We start from the raw sequence: 15,481 nt of genomic DNA on the forward strand, positions 1-15,481 counted from the left end.
TTCGACATAAAAACTCAATTCTTTCAAGAAAGGCATACAAATACAATCCATGGATTGAATCAACGATACAGTGTCGAATTTGTATGTCTTTCTTGAAAGAATTGAGTTTTTATGTGGAAAAACTGTTTAATCGTATACATATTTACAATTATGGGTAACGCCACAAGTGATTCATGGATGCCCGGGTTCATAGTGTGTGGTTTATTCGGGTCTTGGCAGCGGGGATGTATCTGTCCATCAACCGCGTGGCAGCCGGATCTGAAGATACTGGTAGAGGGAGACCTTTGACCTCTCCAACAGGACTTTCTCGGAACATGGAACATCGCCTTGCACTGCAGTGGGATGGATGTATTCATAGATCCTGGAAACACTGACCCCCAGATACGTACCCATTGTACATACTTGTACATTTTTCCTTCCCATCCTTTCTTTCAAAGATGACATAGGCCCTGAGGGTATTATTTTCCTCGGGGGCTCACGTGTGGATATTTATATTATGTGTGTACGGGCGCTTAACATTTTAAAGCATAACTTGCAAAAGTGTTATTCCTGAGTAGTATGTGTGGTAAAACCATGTATGATCGTGTGATGAATGTGGAGATCTGCAAAGAGTGCAAGGATGATGTAAGAGTAATGAGTAAGATAAAGAAAGGGATGCTTAGATGGTTTGGGCATGTAGAGCGAATGAGCGAAGAAAGGAGTGTAAAGAGGATATATGATGCAAATGTGAATAGTAGCAGAAGTCGGGGACGCCCGAGGAAGACATGACACGATCAAGTGAAACAGATACTCGATTCAGGCCATTTCAAGAGTCTGAATAATAGAAGACTATGTATGAATGTGAATGAGGCAAGAAGTGTGTGCCAAGACGGAGTTGTTTGGCGGACCGTCCTCTATGCATACCCCTGCGGCGTGATGGTTAGTTAGTTAGTGTTATTCCTGAAATAATTAAATTAGTGCCATCTATGAAATAGTAGATAATGAATTCTTTTAAGTATACATTTGCGCAATGAGCCAGTAATGAAAGTTTGTAAAATAATCAATTACAAAACAATCCCTTGTCGATTTTTCCTTGTGTGGTTTTTGCTGTTTAATTTTAGTGTAGGTAGGTATAATAATTTCTTTCTGTGAAATTTCATCATGACACCGAAATATTTATAATAATTGTTATATAAATAGTCATCAAATAGTGTGTAGATTAATTTTAATAGTATTAGATATTATGTATACAAAAACATTATTTTTATGATATCTTATTTGTGTACCTATTATTATAGAATGTGTGAAATGATATAATATATTTGTAGAATATATATTATATAAATATACGGTGTTGCCTAAACTATAATGAAAAATATGATTAATTAGTAATATTGTCAAAAAAATATTGTTCATTTTTGCCTTGAAAAGGTTACACAAAAAAATACTAAGTATTGTAAATCTGTAAGCTTTGTAAATAATATACTTACTTTCTTCATTTTCTTCTTCTTATGGTGGAGGTCAAATTGTGACGTTTTTAAATTGTGAGGTTATCAGCCAGTTGACGATGTCAGGTATCACTTGGTTCAGCACGGATGTTTCTCCAGGAAACTGACGACTTGGACATTCTTTGATATTCGATTCACACAATTCATAGTCCTTATAGGCTCAATTTGTGAATCAGATTTTGTCATAAATTATCATCAGTTCCATAGAATGAAGAAAAACATAAGATACCATAATCTAAAAATCTGAGAGATTCTCTTTTAAAATTCAAATGCAGAATTGTTTTTCATCTTCATTATGAAATTTTAATTTAAATCAAATGGGGTGGTGATATACAATGTCAGGCATATGTAAGAGAGACAGAGAGCTAAATGGAACATTTGTTTCCATTCAAATTTGTATGGAAGTTACTTCTAGTTTTCTTCTTTTTCTATGGTTAGAACTAAAAAGTACAAAGTCAGTTGCAACATTTTTTCCTTTCAAATATATACAGAAGTCATTTCTAGAGTTCTTCTTTCTGTGTTTAGAACCAAAAGGTACTAAGTCAGTGGCGACATCGATTTCCACTCAAAACTACATGGAAAACATTTCTAATGAGCATCATCAATTCAGTGACTAATTCTCTAAAGGATGTTAGATAGCATTCTAAAATTCTAGGATCTGGGTAATTGGCCTCCTTCACAAATGTTTTCCACTGGCTGCGATCCTTCGTCATGTACCACCATTCCTTAGTCCTTCCCCTACTGCTCCAGTCCTCTTCTTCACAATCTATCCACCGTTTCCTCGGAGTGTTTCTACGTTGCTTTGACGGGGGAACCCACACTCATAATTTTCATGGCATATTATACTACATACACATTTAAATTATGTAAATTAATCAAATTTTTATTTACCTTGCTGGGTTTTGAACTCACGACCTCTGAGTTCAGAGCCCAGGAGCATACTGCTCACTGCTGCAAGTCTTATCTCTACCATTTCACCATCCACTCCTTTTTCTTATCCTAATCTCTGAAATCATATTATTATAGTATAAAAAATAATCTTTCGTGCAAATATGCCGAGAACAAGAAATGCATAGATAATGTAGCATTGAAATGTATTTGTAATACATAATGTTTCGTCCAAGTATGTAGCGGTTATTGTAATAAATGTGTTGTTAATGTTTACGGGATATTATAACGATATTGAATATTTATAAATCAACTGTATTTCGTATGTCGGCGATTATTTTGTAAAAATTATACAATGTGTAGGGTGTTTTATATTATACAGTAGTAGATGTGATATTAATTTAATTTTGAACGCAGCCAATGTAAGATTATTCTTGATTTTTTCAAATCATCAAACATTGTCATTATAATGAAATAAAATTGAATTGTTTTTTTTTGTAATTTATTTAGATGATAATATAAATAAAAAGGTGTCAGTTTTGTCCATGATCAAGGCATGGGATTGTCTATGGTTAATGTGCACTATTGTTTATGATTTAACAGATCTAGCATTGGAAAAACTTAGCCCGTCGACCCACAGGTCGGTAAGCAATCGACATAAACCAAATGCTGTAAGACCCTGCGCAGAAAAGTTCCATACTGAACTGCGCTTACTTATAGCAAGCTTAATTTTCTGCGCATAGTCTTTCAGCACTTGGTTAACGTTTTGGCAGTTGTGTATATACAAAAATATCATTATTTTTGTTTTCTGACTTCACCGCCAGTTGTAAAAGCATAGAGCAGGAATAACAAACACAGTTTTTATTTTGTGTAAGACCACCTGCTTTATTATTTCCACTGGTTTAAAATAGATAATATACCACCAGATAAATAATATCGTTTTATGGTCAGTATCTTTTTTTATGGTCAATACACTTTTTATGGTCAATATCTTTTTTATGGTCAATATCCTTTTTATAGTCAATTTCATTTGTATGTTCAATACCCTTTGTGGTCAATATCCTTTGTAGTCAGTATCCTTTTTATGGTGAGTATATTTTTTGTTAATATATTTTTTTGTCAATATATTATAATGGGCCTCACAGACCACTCAATTTAATTGGTTCAACCCAGATTCAACGTCATCTGCAGCGCCCATTTTTGTATTTGATTTTTTCTACTCCATCAACTTATTGTCTATAAATTTTCTGCTGGCAATTTTAATATTTTCATTTATATGTTAGTGCCAAACAAAAATGTCTATGTCTAAGAATGTACTGAATAAAATATTTTTTCCATGCGAAACGTAACACCATTTTAGAATATTATATAAAATGACGTATTTTACTAATTAATGTTAACATATTTATCGCTGAGCATAATATTAAATTTAAAATGTATACTTAAACACCAGAGCAAAGGAAAGTTAAATCAAATGGTTTGATAAATATTGTTTTTTTTTTGTTGGTTGGAAGGGAGTAGGTACAATTATAATTACTAATAAAATGTGTCAAATCATTAATTTGTTTTATTTCAAAAAAATTTATGATGCTCCAAAAACCTCTGACGATTGATAAAGAATTTATCGATCAATTCGATAACTTGTCATCGTTCCCGAGCACGACTGCAAATCGTTAACATACAAACAACAGTTCACGTTGAATGCATTAAGAACATTTAGGACAGGTTGTTTCGCAGAATTCGAACAATTAATTGAATTTCATAGTTGATTTTCAAGTTCTGTAAAGGTTCTATTCAAGTTCTGTTATTAAATCATTACTGGCCAGTTGATTCACAAAACTGAAATGATGAAAGAACTTGAATAGAACATTCACAGTTCACCTTCAAATTGTTCAAATTCTCTGAAACTTCTGTGAAGTTTCTATTCAAATTCTGTTATTATATCATTATTGACCACTTGTTTCGCAAAACTGAAATAATAACAGAACTAGAATAAAACCTTCAATGAACTTTAAAATCAACCTTGAAATTTGATGAATTATTCAAATTTCAATTGTTATTTTCTGTTAAGTTCTGTTATTATCTCAGATTTATGAAACCACTGGACAATAATGATATATAATAACAGAACCCTCACAGAAGTTGAAATTTAATGAATTGTTCAAATTCTGTAAAACAAACTGTCCTTAGTTATTGTTAACCACCATTTTTTGTTCTTTGGCGATCTGCAGTCATGCTTTGGAACAATGACAAATCACCGACATTATTGACAAAACCTTTATCGATCGACTATACTAGATACATCCCATCTATCGTACCTTTACAAGTGGCTCTATGTCACCAACTTTCTTTCGGGTATACTCGGAATAAACTATCTACTGGTCAGAAGGAACGTACAGATTGCTACTCATTGCTTCAGGCTGATTCATGGACGGTTTGTAACTCGGCTATAATGGAAAGCATTCATTTCTGTGTGCCCGATGGTTATCTCCGTCACCGACAACATAGACTATTCTATCTCCCGGTTTGCAGAACTAAATTGCCAATGAAAAAAAAGAATCAATTCGGATATTAACATTTGTATAATCAATAAAGCTGCCTCAGGCCTCTTGCACAGAATTTATAATCAGGGTAGGCGGTAGGATTAACACCAAATAAACATCCTGCATGGAAGTTTTTATCTAAGAATCGCTAAGCTCTTAGCAGTAGCTAATGTTGATTAGGATTACCTTAATCAAAAAATATTCAAATAACCGCTTTATCTATGCATATTACAACACATAATGACTTGATATTTATTTATTCATTTTCGGGAAATCGACAGTTTACATTTAATCAGTTCGTACATTAGAATTATATAGTAATATAAAACCAATTATAGATTTCCTCCTTGTGACTTTAACTGAGACAGCATAATATGGAATAAGTAAATTAAATTTGTGAGAAAGGAATATGAATTAAAAAATTTATACAAAACAAAAGATTATATAAAATGAAAAAATTACAAAACAATACATTTATGGCCATGGACAGAGGTTGTAGATATAAATCAAATCATAATAGAAATGTAAACAATAGAGACATAAACATTATTCACAATCCATCAGAAAAATATTCTTTTATGGACCTCTTGTATTTGGTAAGTTCGCAACTGAAAATATCAACCTTGGATAATACGCTTTTGTAATTTTTGCCTAGAATTTTCAGGCAAGAATTCTGCTTAGAGTTTGATTTGCTTTGATCATCCCTGAACAGGACACAAGAGCGTGTTGAACGCTATATAGGGTGTTCGGGAGTAAAGTGCGCTAACTTCATGATATGATTCCACATGATGGTAGAAGTAAAAAAAAAAAAAAATTTCGAAATTCCATTGTACTTTTACAAACACAAAAATATTTTTCAAATACAACTTTTTTTACCTGAAACTACCAATATTCAAGAATTAACCACATTACGTCCTTAAGTTACTCCAAAACTGATGGTTTTTTTATATATGTATTTGTTGTTATCACATAATTTTTTTAACTTTTTTAATATCTATCATCATGTAGAATCACCTCTTTTTGTTTATGCACTTTACCCCCGGACACACAGTATAAATTTTCCATATATGTTTTCCGACAAATAAACTCGGACAATTTGAAAAAAGGCCAAAATGATATTATCCATAAATAAACCAATCACATATTATCAATATGTCTACAGCCTACACTGTCTACAGTAAAGTTATACTTAATTAATAGATTAACCAACAGATGGCACTGATTGCTACATTTGCTTGCATTGCCGAAAAGCACGGCCTTTTTCAAATTGTCAAGATATAACGATTATTTATTCCACTACAAAGTAAAAGAAAATTTAAATCATACATAATTGCTCTCTCCTTGGCCTACTTCGTAGGTTACAGGCATAAATAAAGTACCTACTCACTTATGGGTTATTGCAACGAATGTCGATGCGAACACAGTACCTACTCGCAACTTATGCATACAGCATATTTCAAACTAGTGAAGTATTCGATTTCATAAATGATAACGATGATTCAATAAATAACCATGATTCCAATAAAAAAAATACTTGAAAATCTTGGTTGTTTCAAATTCGAAAACAAGGCAAAAGGCCAAGTGGTTCGCTGCAGTTGGTGACTTAGCAGGGGTGCCCGGGTTCATGGGGTGAGGGTTGTCTAGGCCTAGGCTGTCTCACCTACGTCTCCAGCAGGACTCTCTCGACCCACCGCCTTGCACCGCAGAGGGAGGGATTAATTCACACATCCGTTACTCCTGGACACACTGAACCTCAGATTCCTACTTACCCGTCATATCCTTTTCCTTCCCTTCCTTAAAAACAATCCTCAACATAGCATCCACAAAGATGAGATAGGCCCTTAGGGAAATTATTTTCCTAAGGGCCTCCTGTGGGAAGCTATTGTTTTAAAAATAATGTTTCTTAGTGACGTTTCACAGTTTCGCAAGATTGAGTAGTTTGGGTGAACTCTATGTTGTGCGAGCTTTAAATAAAATACATTCTGCGTAAAAGAGAAATTTTTGAAAACGCGGGAAATCCCGCGCTGTTATTTTATGATCATAACAACTAGCCCCGGTTTCTTGTGTTGTGAAAATGTCTGCCAAACCATATATTTCATAAACGTCAAACTGCGCTCGCAAAAACATGGTGGAGTTGTTTTGCCAACACGGCAGTGTCATGTCAAACCGAGTCAATATTTACATTTTTCCAGTTTGTTTAATGTCCCCCGTCGCGTATAATATTACCCAAGTGTTTACAATTACTCCTGCCATCTTAAAAACTGTTTAAAAATGTCGTGGCTCAATTTAAATCAGAGTTTGAGTGGTCTCAAAGGTCAGTTTAAAAATTTGGCCAATGAAGTGTTTTCCGAGGGTATTGTTGAAGATACTGACCCTTTTACTGAAGTTTCTGCCGCCAATGACAAGATAAAAGAATTACAATCATTAGCTGCAAGTCAAGATGCAGAGGTGAGCAAAATTTACATCGTAAATCTAATGACATCTTGTTTTTTATTGCGTTTGAAGTCATCTGTCATGTTTTTACTATTGAGGTTATGAACTGTCTGGTTCTTGTTGAGCTCACTTACGATTTGTACAAGTGTTAATTTGCATATTCAATTAGGTTCACAAGTGCTCTATTGCCGGTTTAGTATGTGTAATATCGGAAATGAGTCCATTTGCAACTAGTGGAGTGATATTATTTGTCAGGTGCAAAAACTATTACATTCATTCAAAATCACCATTCTGACGTTTGTTTATGTCATCTTGTGAATCTGGTTTACCTATACCACGCTTATACCTACTTAGTTTCTGTTTATCTAGGCCTTACGAAATAAACAATAATATTATTCTGTATTTACATATTTGCAGATGTCACAGGCTGTGAAAAACACTTTGTTTCATCTTGACACACTTCCGGCGGGAAGGGTAGTTATATATTTTACGCAGGACCTACTTGAATGATTGTAAGGCATTGCAGTCTGATAATTCTATATGAATATTCTATACCAATCTTTTTGTGCTGATCCCAACCATAAATATGTATTTACAAAAACAATGTGATACAAGTCACCCGTTTTCTTATCTTCTCGTCTCTTGTGTGGAAGAATATTTAATCAAAATCAAACTACACTAAACCTTTAGAATGGGCTATAATTCCTCAAACTTATGGCACTGGAGATGCAGAAATCCTTTTTTTGTACTGATTGTAATTAATTAATAAATTACGTAAATTTTTTACTCAAAACATCACTAAATGGCCCAAAACTGACTTTAAATTCAGTTTATGGGTTGTATTACAAAATAGGTTTTAATTTCGCAGTACTTTCATAGTTGAAATTGTGAAAATTCAAATATAGTATGTATTATTTTCAAAGATAGGTATAGCTGTTTAAAGCAAAATCCATTTTTTTCAAAATAGTTCCTATTTTCGTCCTCTTGAAGTGTGTTAACTACTACAAGAAAGCATTATTAACATGGGGGGGAGATGGTAAAAGATGCATTCAAATTTTATATTTTTTCAATCAAAGTTTCCCATGTTTTGACGCCATGTTTGATTTTGTTATTGTGATGTGACATTTGTCGAAAGGTTCCGCTTGAATCTAAACATGCACAAATTATTTAAATAATCCAAACTACGAACTAAATAACCTATTTTGTGCATGTTTTTTCACCTCCCACGACGTAAATACACAGTTGTTTATTGTAGTAATTAAGTTGAAACAATGTGTTATTTCAATAATTTGGGCATATTTTTTAGAAGTTTGAAGTAAATTGTTATCGAAATTTTGCCTGAAAAGTTTCACACTCGTGGGATCAACTATACATATATTTAAAATAGACAGCAGATTCAATTTTGCACAATGTATAAATTAGTGGATTGTATTGATTAGTTTCAATTCTACGGGGCAGTTCTGATTTTATTATATCAGTCTTAATTCACGCTGTATTTGTAATAATGTGAAGAATTTCAGATTGTACAGGAATACTAGATAGCCGTCTATGGATTACATATACGACAGCCGCATATATCAGGTTAAATAGGTATAAATATCCAAAAAAGTGTATATCAATCAACTTTGAAAGGATACTTATACACTGTACATTCTTAATAAGACATACTTATAACGAAGAATGTAGAAAATTCAGTGCATAGACGGCTATCGCCGTATCCCTGTGTGATTACATATATGTGATTCAAGTTTCACTGAAACATAGCGTTTATAGGCCAATCAATAAAGAGTTTGAGGTATGCAAAAATTCCCCCGTCGATGAAATTTTTGCAGTCACGTGGAGTATCATTTAGGGATGACGAACGACAAGAGATCCAACAAAATATTTAACGGGAAGTTAGTTATTTTTAGCAAAAACTGAAAAAAAATTATAACTCTCGCTGGAAAAGTATTTCTTTCGAAAACTCTTCACATATTTTTAGTATTAATTAATATCCACCTGATTAAATAGAAATCCAACAATATTTTTGTAGGGAAAGTGTTTTTTTTTAAAGAGATTTGTTTTTTAATTCTATTGTTGCCGGGAAAATTCCTCCCTCCAATTTTTGATCCCGGAGTGTCTTTATATTGGTGTTTGCTTTATTTAATCAAAAGATCCAACATTTTTTTCTTTTGGAACATGCTTTTTTGATATCAGTCAAAAATATCGCTCCGGAAAAATCCTCCGTCCAATTTTTTTACGCCAAGTTGATGGGATAGCTATGTAAAAATGATTTCTGCAAAGATCCAACAAAATTTTGAACGGCAACCTATTTTTTTAAATTAATTTCGAACGCACGCTCATTTCGCGTGATTTTTGGATGAACGGCAGCCCGCGGGGTTAGGGGAGAGGTGGGGCTAGTCGCACGGGGGGAAGCAAGCCGTTCGGCGCGGGAGCGGGATATACCTAGCTGACCGTTGCCCGCGGAGTAAGCCGCGGTGGGGACTTGGGACAAAAATTACAAAAACTGTTATTACTGTAAAAGTGTTTTATATTAACCATTGAATTATATTAAATTTTACTAATGGTTTATATGCGAAGTGCAATATAAACAAACTCAATATATATTTTTAAATTATCGTGGCATTGTAAATGAGGTTGTTTCATAATTCTCAAATTCTCAATAAAAAGCAACACAAACAGGCATTTCCGAAAGCGTTGTTAAAATCAATGAAAGAGACGTAAAGCTTCTATAATATCAATTTTAATTTTAAAATACTTGCATAATATAATGTTATTTTAACCAATTCATTATTTTGACAACTGCCTATTTATGTGACCGAAAACTAAATGGGTGTAGTTAGTGTGGAATAATAATATTAATTATAAGACATTATAGGTAACTACAATACAATGACAACAATTGGGATCAGTTCTTATTTTTAACGTTTTATTGTTGAATCAAAATCTATTATAATATGAAAAAAAGTTTTACACTTTAAAAACATTACTCTGCGAAACTAAAATTAGAGATCATTTACTAACTGACCAAAAAAATAAAACAAAAATACAATAAAATAAGGTACAAAGGTTGATATTATTTTTGTTATTATAGAAACAGAAGATAGAAAAAATATAGAAATGGAACTACATTTTAAAATACACATTTTTTTCACAATAAGATCATAAGAAATATTTTTATACTATCTAGAATCTAGATAAAACAAATAACATGCCCCTCATAAATGTGTTAATTGCGAGGAAAAAAAATAAATTAGCTGTTAATATAAAAAAAAATCTGTGTTTCAAAAAAGGTTTGTTGAATTAATTCGGATGAAATAATTACGCTGCAAACTTGGATTTTTTTGAAGAAGATGGTTGTTCACTTTGCAAATCATTTTCACTACAATTGTCATAATTTAAAATATTGATGCCAATGTATTTAAGAAAACATATGGGAGGGGATCGAATAATGGGCTTGACTATGGGAAACGGCGGACTAATGACCGAGCCTTTCCACGCGGTGGCTTCATTTAGTACTAGACATGGGAAGATTCATTCACAATAATGAATCAATTCAGTCTTATTCACCTGGTCAAGTGAACTAATTCATTGAATTCATTCATTTAATTCCTTGATTCGACACTTCATTTTGGTTTTGTACGTAGATTGCTCACATTTAGGAAACTTAAAGAAAGCAATAATGAACCATTTTTTCGCATTCACATAAATGTGTTCGTTTTGAAAAAAACATTTTAAATAAACACACAAAAAATATCAAATATAGGGATTTATTTTGTACATTGCAGAAGTACATTTATAACTTTACTTAGAAAACCTGTATTTGTAAGCTTTACACTTTATAGCACAGAGTTCTTAAAGCGAGGAGAGCTTTGGAGTAACTTTAGAAAAAAACAATATGTCGTTCCACAAAATAAACATGTTACAAACTTTTTAATAAATATGTTATTTTACGAACAAAAATTAAAAGTAATTTTACAAGTCACTAATAAAATCGTTGAAATGGGTGCCGCAAAGGAAACGGAAGGCGCAGGGCGCTGGACCTGGAGAGGAATAGTCGGATGTTTATTTTTTAACTCCCATTTCTAAATTGTGGAGCAATGCATCCCTCCATCTACTTCAGAAAAGTAACACCAAAGTTCGATCCTTTTTCTGGAAGACATCTTGGCTATTCAATATGTTGCTTTTTCCTATAAAAACGAAGGTAAAACATCATTAAACAATACCAAAAGTAAAAAGTCCCACTCGATTTTTCTTTTTTTTGCATAGAAATTTTTTGCTGGCAAACTGAATCCCAGAATAAAATTATTATTATCTTTCTTCGTAAAACTATCTACATATTTACTACAAAAAGTAGGTACCTTAAGATAACCTTTACATAAAAAATATATTATTTTAGGGGAGTTAAAAAATAAACATCCGACTATTCCTCTCCAGGTCCAGCGCCCTGCGCCTTCCATGTCCTTTGCGGCACCCATTTCAACGATTTTATTAGTGACTTGTAAAATTACTTTTAATTTTTGTTCGTAAAATAACATATTTATTAAAAAGTTTGTAACATGTTTATTTTGTGGAACGACATATTGTTTTTTTCTAAAGTTACTCCAAAGCTCTCCTCGCTTTAAGAACTCTGTGCTATAAAGTGTAAAGCTTACAAATACAGGTTTTCTAAGTAAAGTTATAAATGTACTTCTGCAATGTACAAAATAAATCCCTATATTTGATATTTTTTGTGTGTTTATTTAAAATGTTTTTTTCAAAACGAACACATTTATGTGAATGCGAAAAAATGGTTCATTATTGCTTTCTTTAAGTTTCCTAAATGTGAGCAATCTACGTACAAAACCAAAATAAAGTGTCGAATCAAGGAATTAAATGAATGAATTCAATGAATTAGTTCACTTGACCAGGTGAATAAGACTGAATTGATTCATTATTGTGAATGAATCTTCCCATGTCTACTTTGTAGTTGCTTTGAAATCTCGCGAACAAATGGAATATGGCGTTATGATTTTGGTTGACGACCGGTGTATTATCGTATATGTGAAATAATTTAAACGAAATAAAAATTTGAAGTGTATATTTTTTTAGGTTTTCCCCAACATTAAGAGTCACTTTTAGTAATAATATAACTAAATTCAAGTATCAATTCAAATAAACAATCCATATTTACCGTGAAGCGGAATTCGTAACGTTTACCAAAGTGTGTTATGTTTTGTTATGAATTAAATTATTAATAAAAATGTATTTTAACTATCGTTGAATGTACCAACCCTTATCATAAAGCAACATTTTTTTATGGTTTTTACCCGGTTTCAGGGCAAATATCAATTCGTTTCAGAATTGTGTTATTAATTATTAACTGCAAACTTTATTTTCGATTTTAATAGAAGTATTGTCATGTTTTTTTTCTTTTCAATGTAACTATGTACAAAAAGTTTTTTGAAAAGTGTAATCAATTTATTGATAAAATTGATGAGTTCAGATTCTTTTTCGAATAAAAATGGTCCAATTTACAAAAAGTCCATATTGGATTTATTAATCCATAAGGAATTGTGGTTTGAAAAGCTCGAATTGAAAGCAGATTACGAAGCGTTGTCAATAAACCATGCAATTTGCCGTTTGTTAATTTTACACAGACTCTAGAAGCGGCCGTCAAACGCGTAGCGTAGTCCCGAATGGTACTAGCCCTACCCCTCCCCTTACCCCGCGGGCTCCCGTTCATCCAAAATTCACGCGAAATCCCAAGTCCCCACAGCAGCGGTCAGCTATATCTCGCGCCGAACGGCTTGCTTGCCCCCCGTGCGACTAGTCCCACCCCTCCCCTTACCCCGCGGGCTCCCGTTCATCCAAAAATCACGCGAAATGAGCGTGCGTTCGAAATTAATTTAAAAAAATAGGTTGCCGTTCAAAATTTTGTTGGATCTTTGAAGAAATCGTTTTTACATAGCTATCCCATCAACTTGGCGTAAAAAAATTGGTCGGAGGATTTTTCCGGAGCGATATTTTTGACTGATATCAAAAAAGCATGTTCCAAAAGAAAAAAATGTTGGATCTTTTGATTAAATAAAGCAAACACCAATATAAAGACACTCCGTGATCAAAAATTGGAGGGAGGAATTTTCCCGGCAACAATAGAATTAAAAAACAAATCTCTTTTAAAAAAAACACTTTCCCTACAAAAATATTGTTGGATTTCTATTTAATCAGGTGGATATTAATTAATACTAACAATATGTGAAGAGTTCTCGAAAGAAGTACTTTTCCAGCGAGAGTTATAATTTTTTTTCAGTTTTTGCTAAAAATAACTAACTTCCCGTTAAATATTTTGTTGGATCTCTTGTCATTCGTCATCCCTAAATGATACTCCACGTGACTGCAAAAATTTCATCGACGGAGGAATTAATGTTTGGGTTAGCCTCATTTTGAGCCTTTATTGACTGGCCTATTAAGTGTGGCAAACCCGTCACTCAGAAAGTGGAGACATAACTCGCAATAGCCATCCCAAGACAAGGTGTGAGCCACTGTGCTGAGGCTGAATGACCTGGGGAACAGTGTACAGATACAGGGACGTATATCGGAGTATTTAGACCTTACCCCAGCACTCGGGGCTCTGCTGAGGTGGACCTTCTATTTTCCTAGATACTCCACCGTTGGTGAGGCCCAAAAATGGACCACTCAAACAAAAAAACTAGCAGCCTTTAGGGAACGAAAGGGGAGTGGAGATGAGAGCTGAGACCACCTTTGTGGAGGGGACCTTCAGGGAGCCCAATGAAAAGGAACTTCCGACGGGAAAACCCTTAGCTACAGGATTTTTCAGAGGATCCATACGCAGGAAAACAGAGGCCCTCAAGGGACCTGGAAACGAACTCAAGGGATTGAGGTGAAATGAAAGATAGGACAATGGGCCCATGGCCTGAGTGCTTAGGGAACTATCTGTATAACGTCTTCACTTTAATAGATAAAATAAAACTTTAAATGATCGTTTGTTCAAAATCTTAGATCTCCGAAAGTTCTTCCCAGATTGCTTTGAAATTTGACACAATGTTGCATTTGAATCTGTATAACGTCTTCACTTTAATAGATATAATAAAATTTTAAATGTCCTTTTGTTCAAAATCTTAGATCTCCGAAAGTTCTTCCCAGATTACTTTGAAATTTAACACAATGTTGCATTTGAATACGTGTGTGTTCTTATATACCTATATTATATAGATGTCACCTGTGACAGGTAAAAACTTTTTATTTATTTTAAAAACAGCGCCATCTGTTGGACAGACATGTTTTTTTTTAACCAGCGCCATCTGTTGGACGTAAAATCAACACGCGCTATTGTTTCTCTATCTGCACAGATAGACTGAGCCACAGCAACGCGTGGCGGGGTACAGCTAGTAATAAAATGTAAAAAAAGACAAATAATAAAAATAAAACAGATTGACAACATCCGCTCCTATAAGTAAAATACTTTATGTATTTTACACAGTGTCCGGAAATTAGTGGTACAAGGAACAAGAGAGGAACCAGGAGATCTGCAAAGCCGTCATTCCGCGCCGTGCCATTGCCGTAGTAATTGTAAAAGCCCACTATGGCAGCGAGTTAAGTCTAGATAAACTGAATATTCTAAGATAATGAAATTGTTGCGATTGCGTTGTAAAATATGTTTGTTGATTCTAGATAACATTGTTTTCTAATTGTTGTGTTCAGTGAAGTGTTAAAACTGTTGTGATATCGAGTTATAAAGTGGGTTAACTTGTATGTATTAATTTGTCCTTACAATATTTGGTCTTTCCTCTCTTAAAAAGAAAAAAACAAACATTCCCTTCTTACATTGACCTGAAAATATTTGAATTTTCCTACTATGTACCAACATTACCTATAAGCGAAAAAGTAACAGTTAATTTGAAATATCCATGCTTCATAATTCATGATATCCTAGAATATCGCTCCATCATTTGGGCCCCTTCTGCACAAAACCGTATCCTAGAAATAGAAAAAGTACAAAATAGGTTCAAACGTTATCTGTATATGAGAGAATATACATACTATCCATTTATGTATCCATCCTTGTTCTTTACAGGAATGCTTCATTTCAAGCACGTTGAAAAATATTTTTAATTAAACACTAATTTT

At 33.4% G+C, this 15,481-nt stretch overlaps 1 protein-coding gene across 1 annotated transcript in view; it reads left to right on the plus strand.

Annotated features, from left to right (window-relative positions):
* The first annotated feature begins 7,027 nt into the window (after window positions 1-7,027).
* Window positions 7,028-15,481, plus strand: part of Gmap (Golgi microtubule-associated protein) — a 147,371-nt gene continuing 138,917 nt past the window's right edge. The window contains exon 1 of the mRNA XM_089649631.1: window positions 7,028-7,366. Coding sequence (XP_089505757.1) covers window positions 7,190-7,366 — 177 coding nt within the window. The 5' untranslated portion in view covers window positions 7,028-7,189. The remainder of the gene's footprint in view (window positions 7,367-15,481) is intronic.

The sequence above is a fragment of the Hesperophylax consimilis genome, chromosome 30 (assembly GCF_061612785.1).
Source record: "Hesperophylax consimilis isolate HC1 chromosome 30, BYU_Hcon_1.0, whole genome shotgun sequence".
NCBI lineage: Eukaryota > Metazoa > Arthropoda > Insecta > Trichoptera > Limnephilidae > Hesperophylax > Hesperophylax consimilis.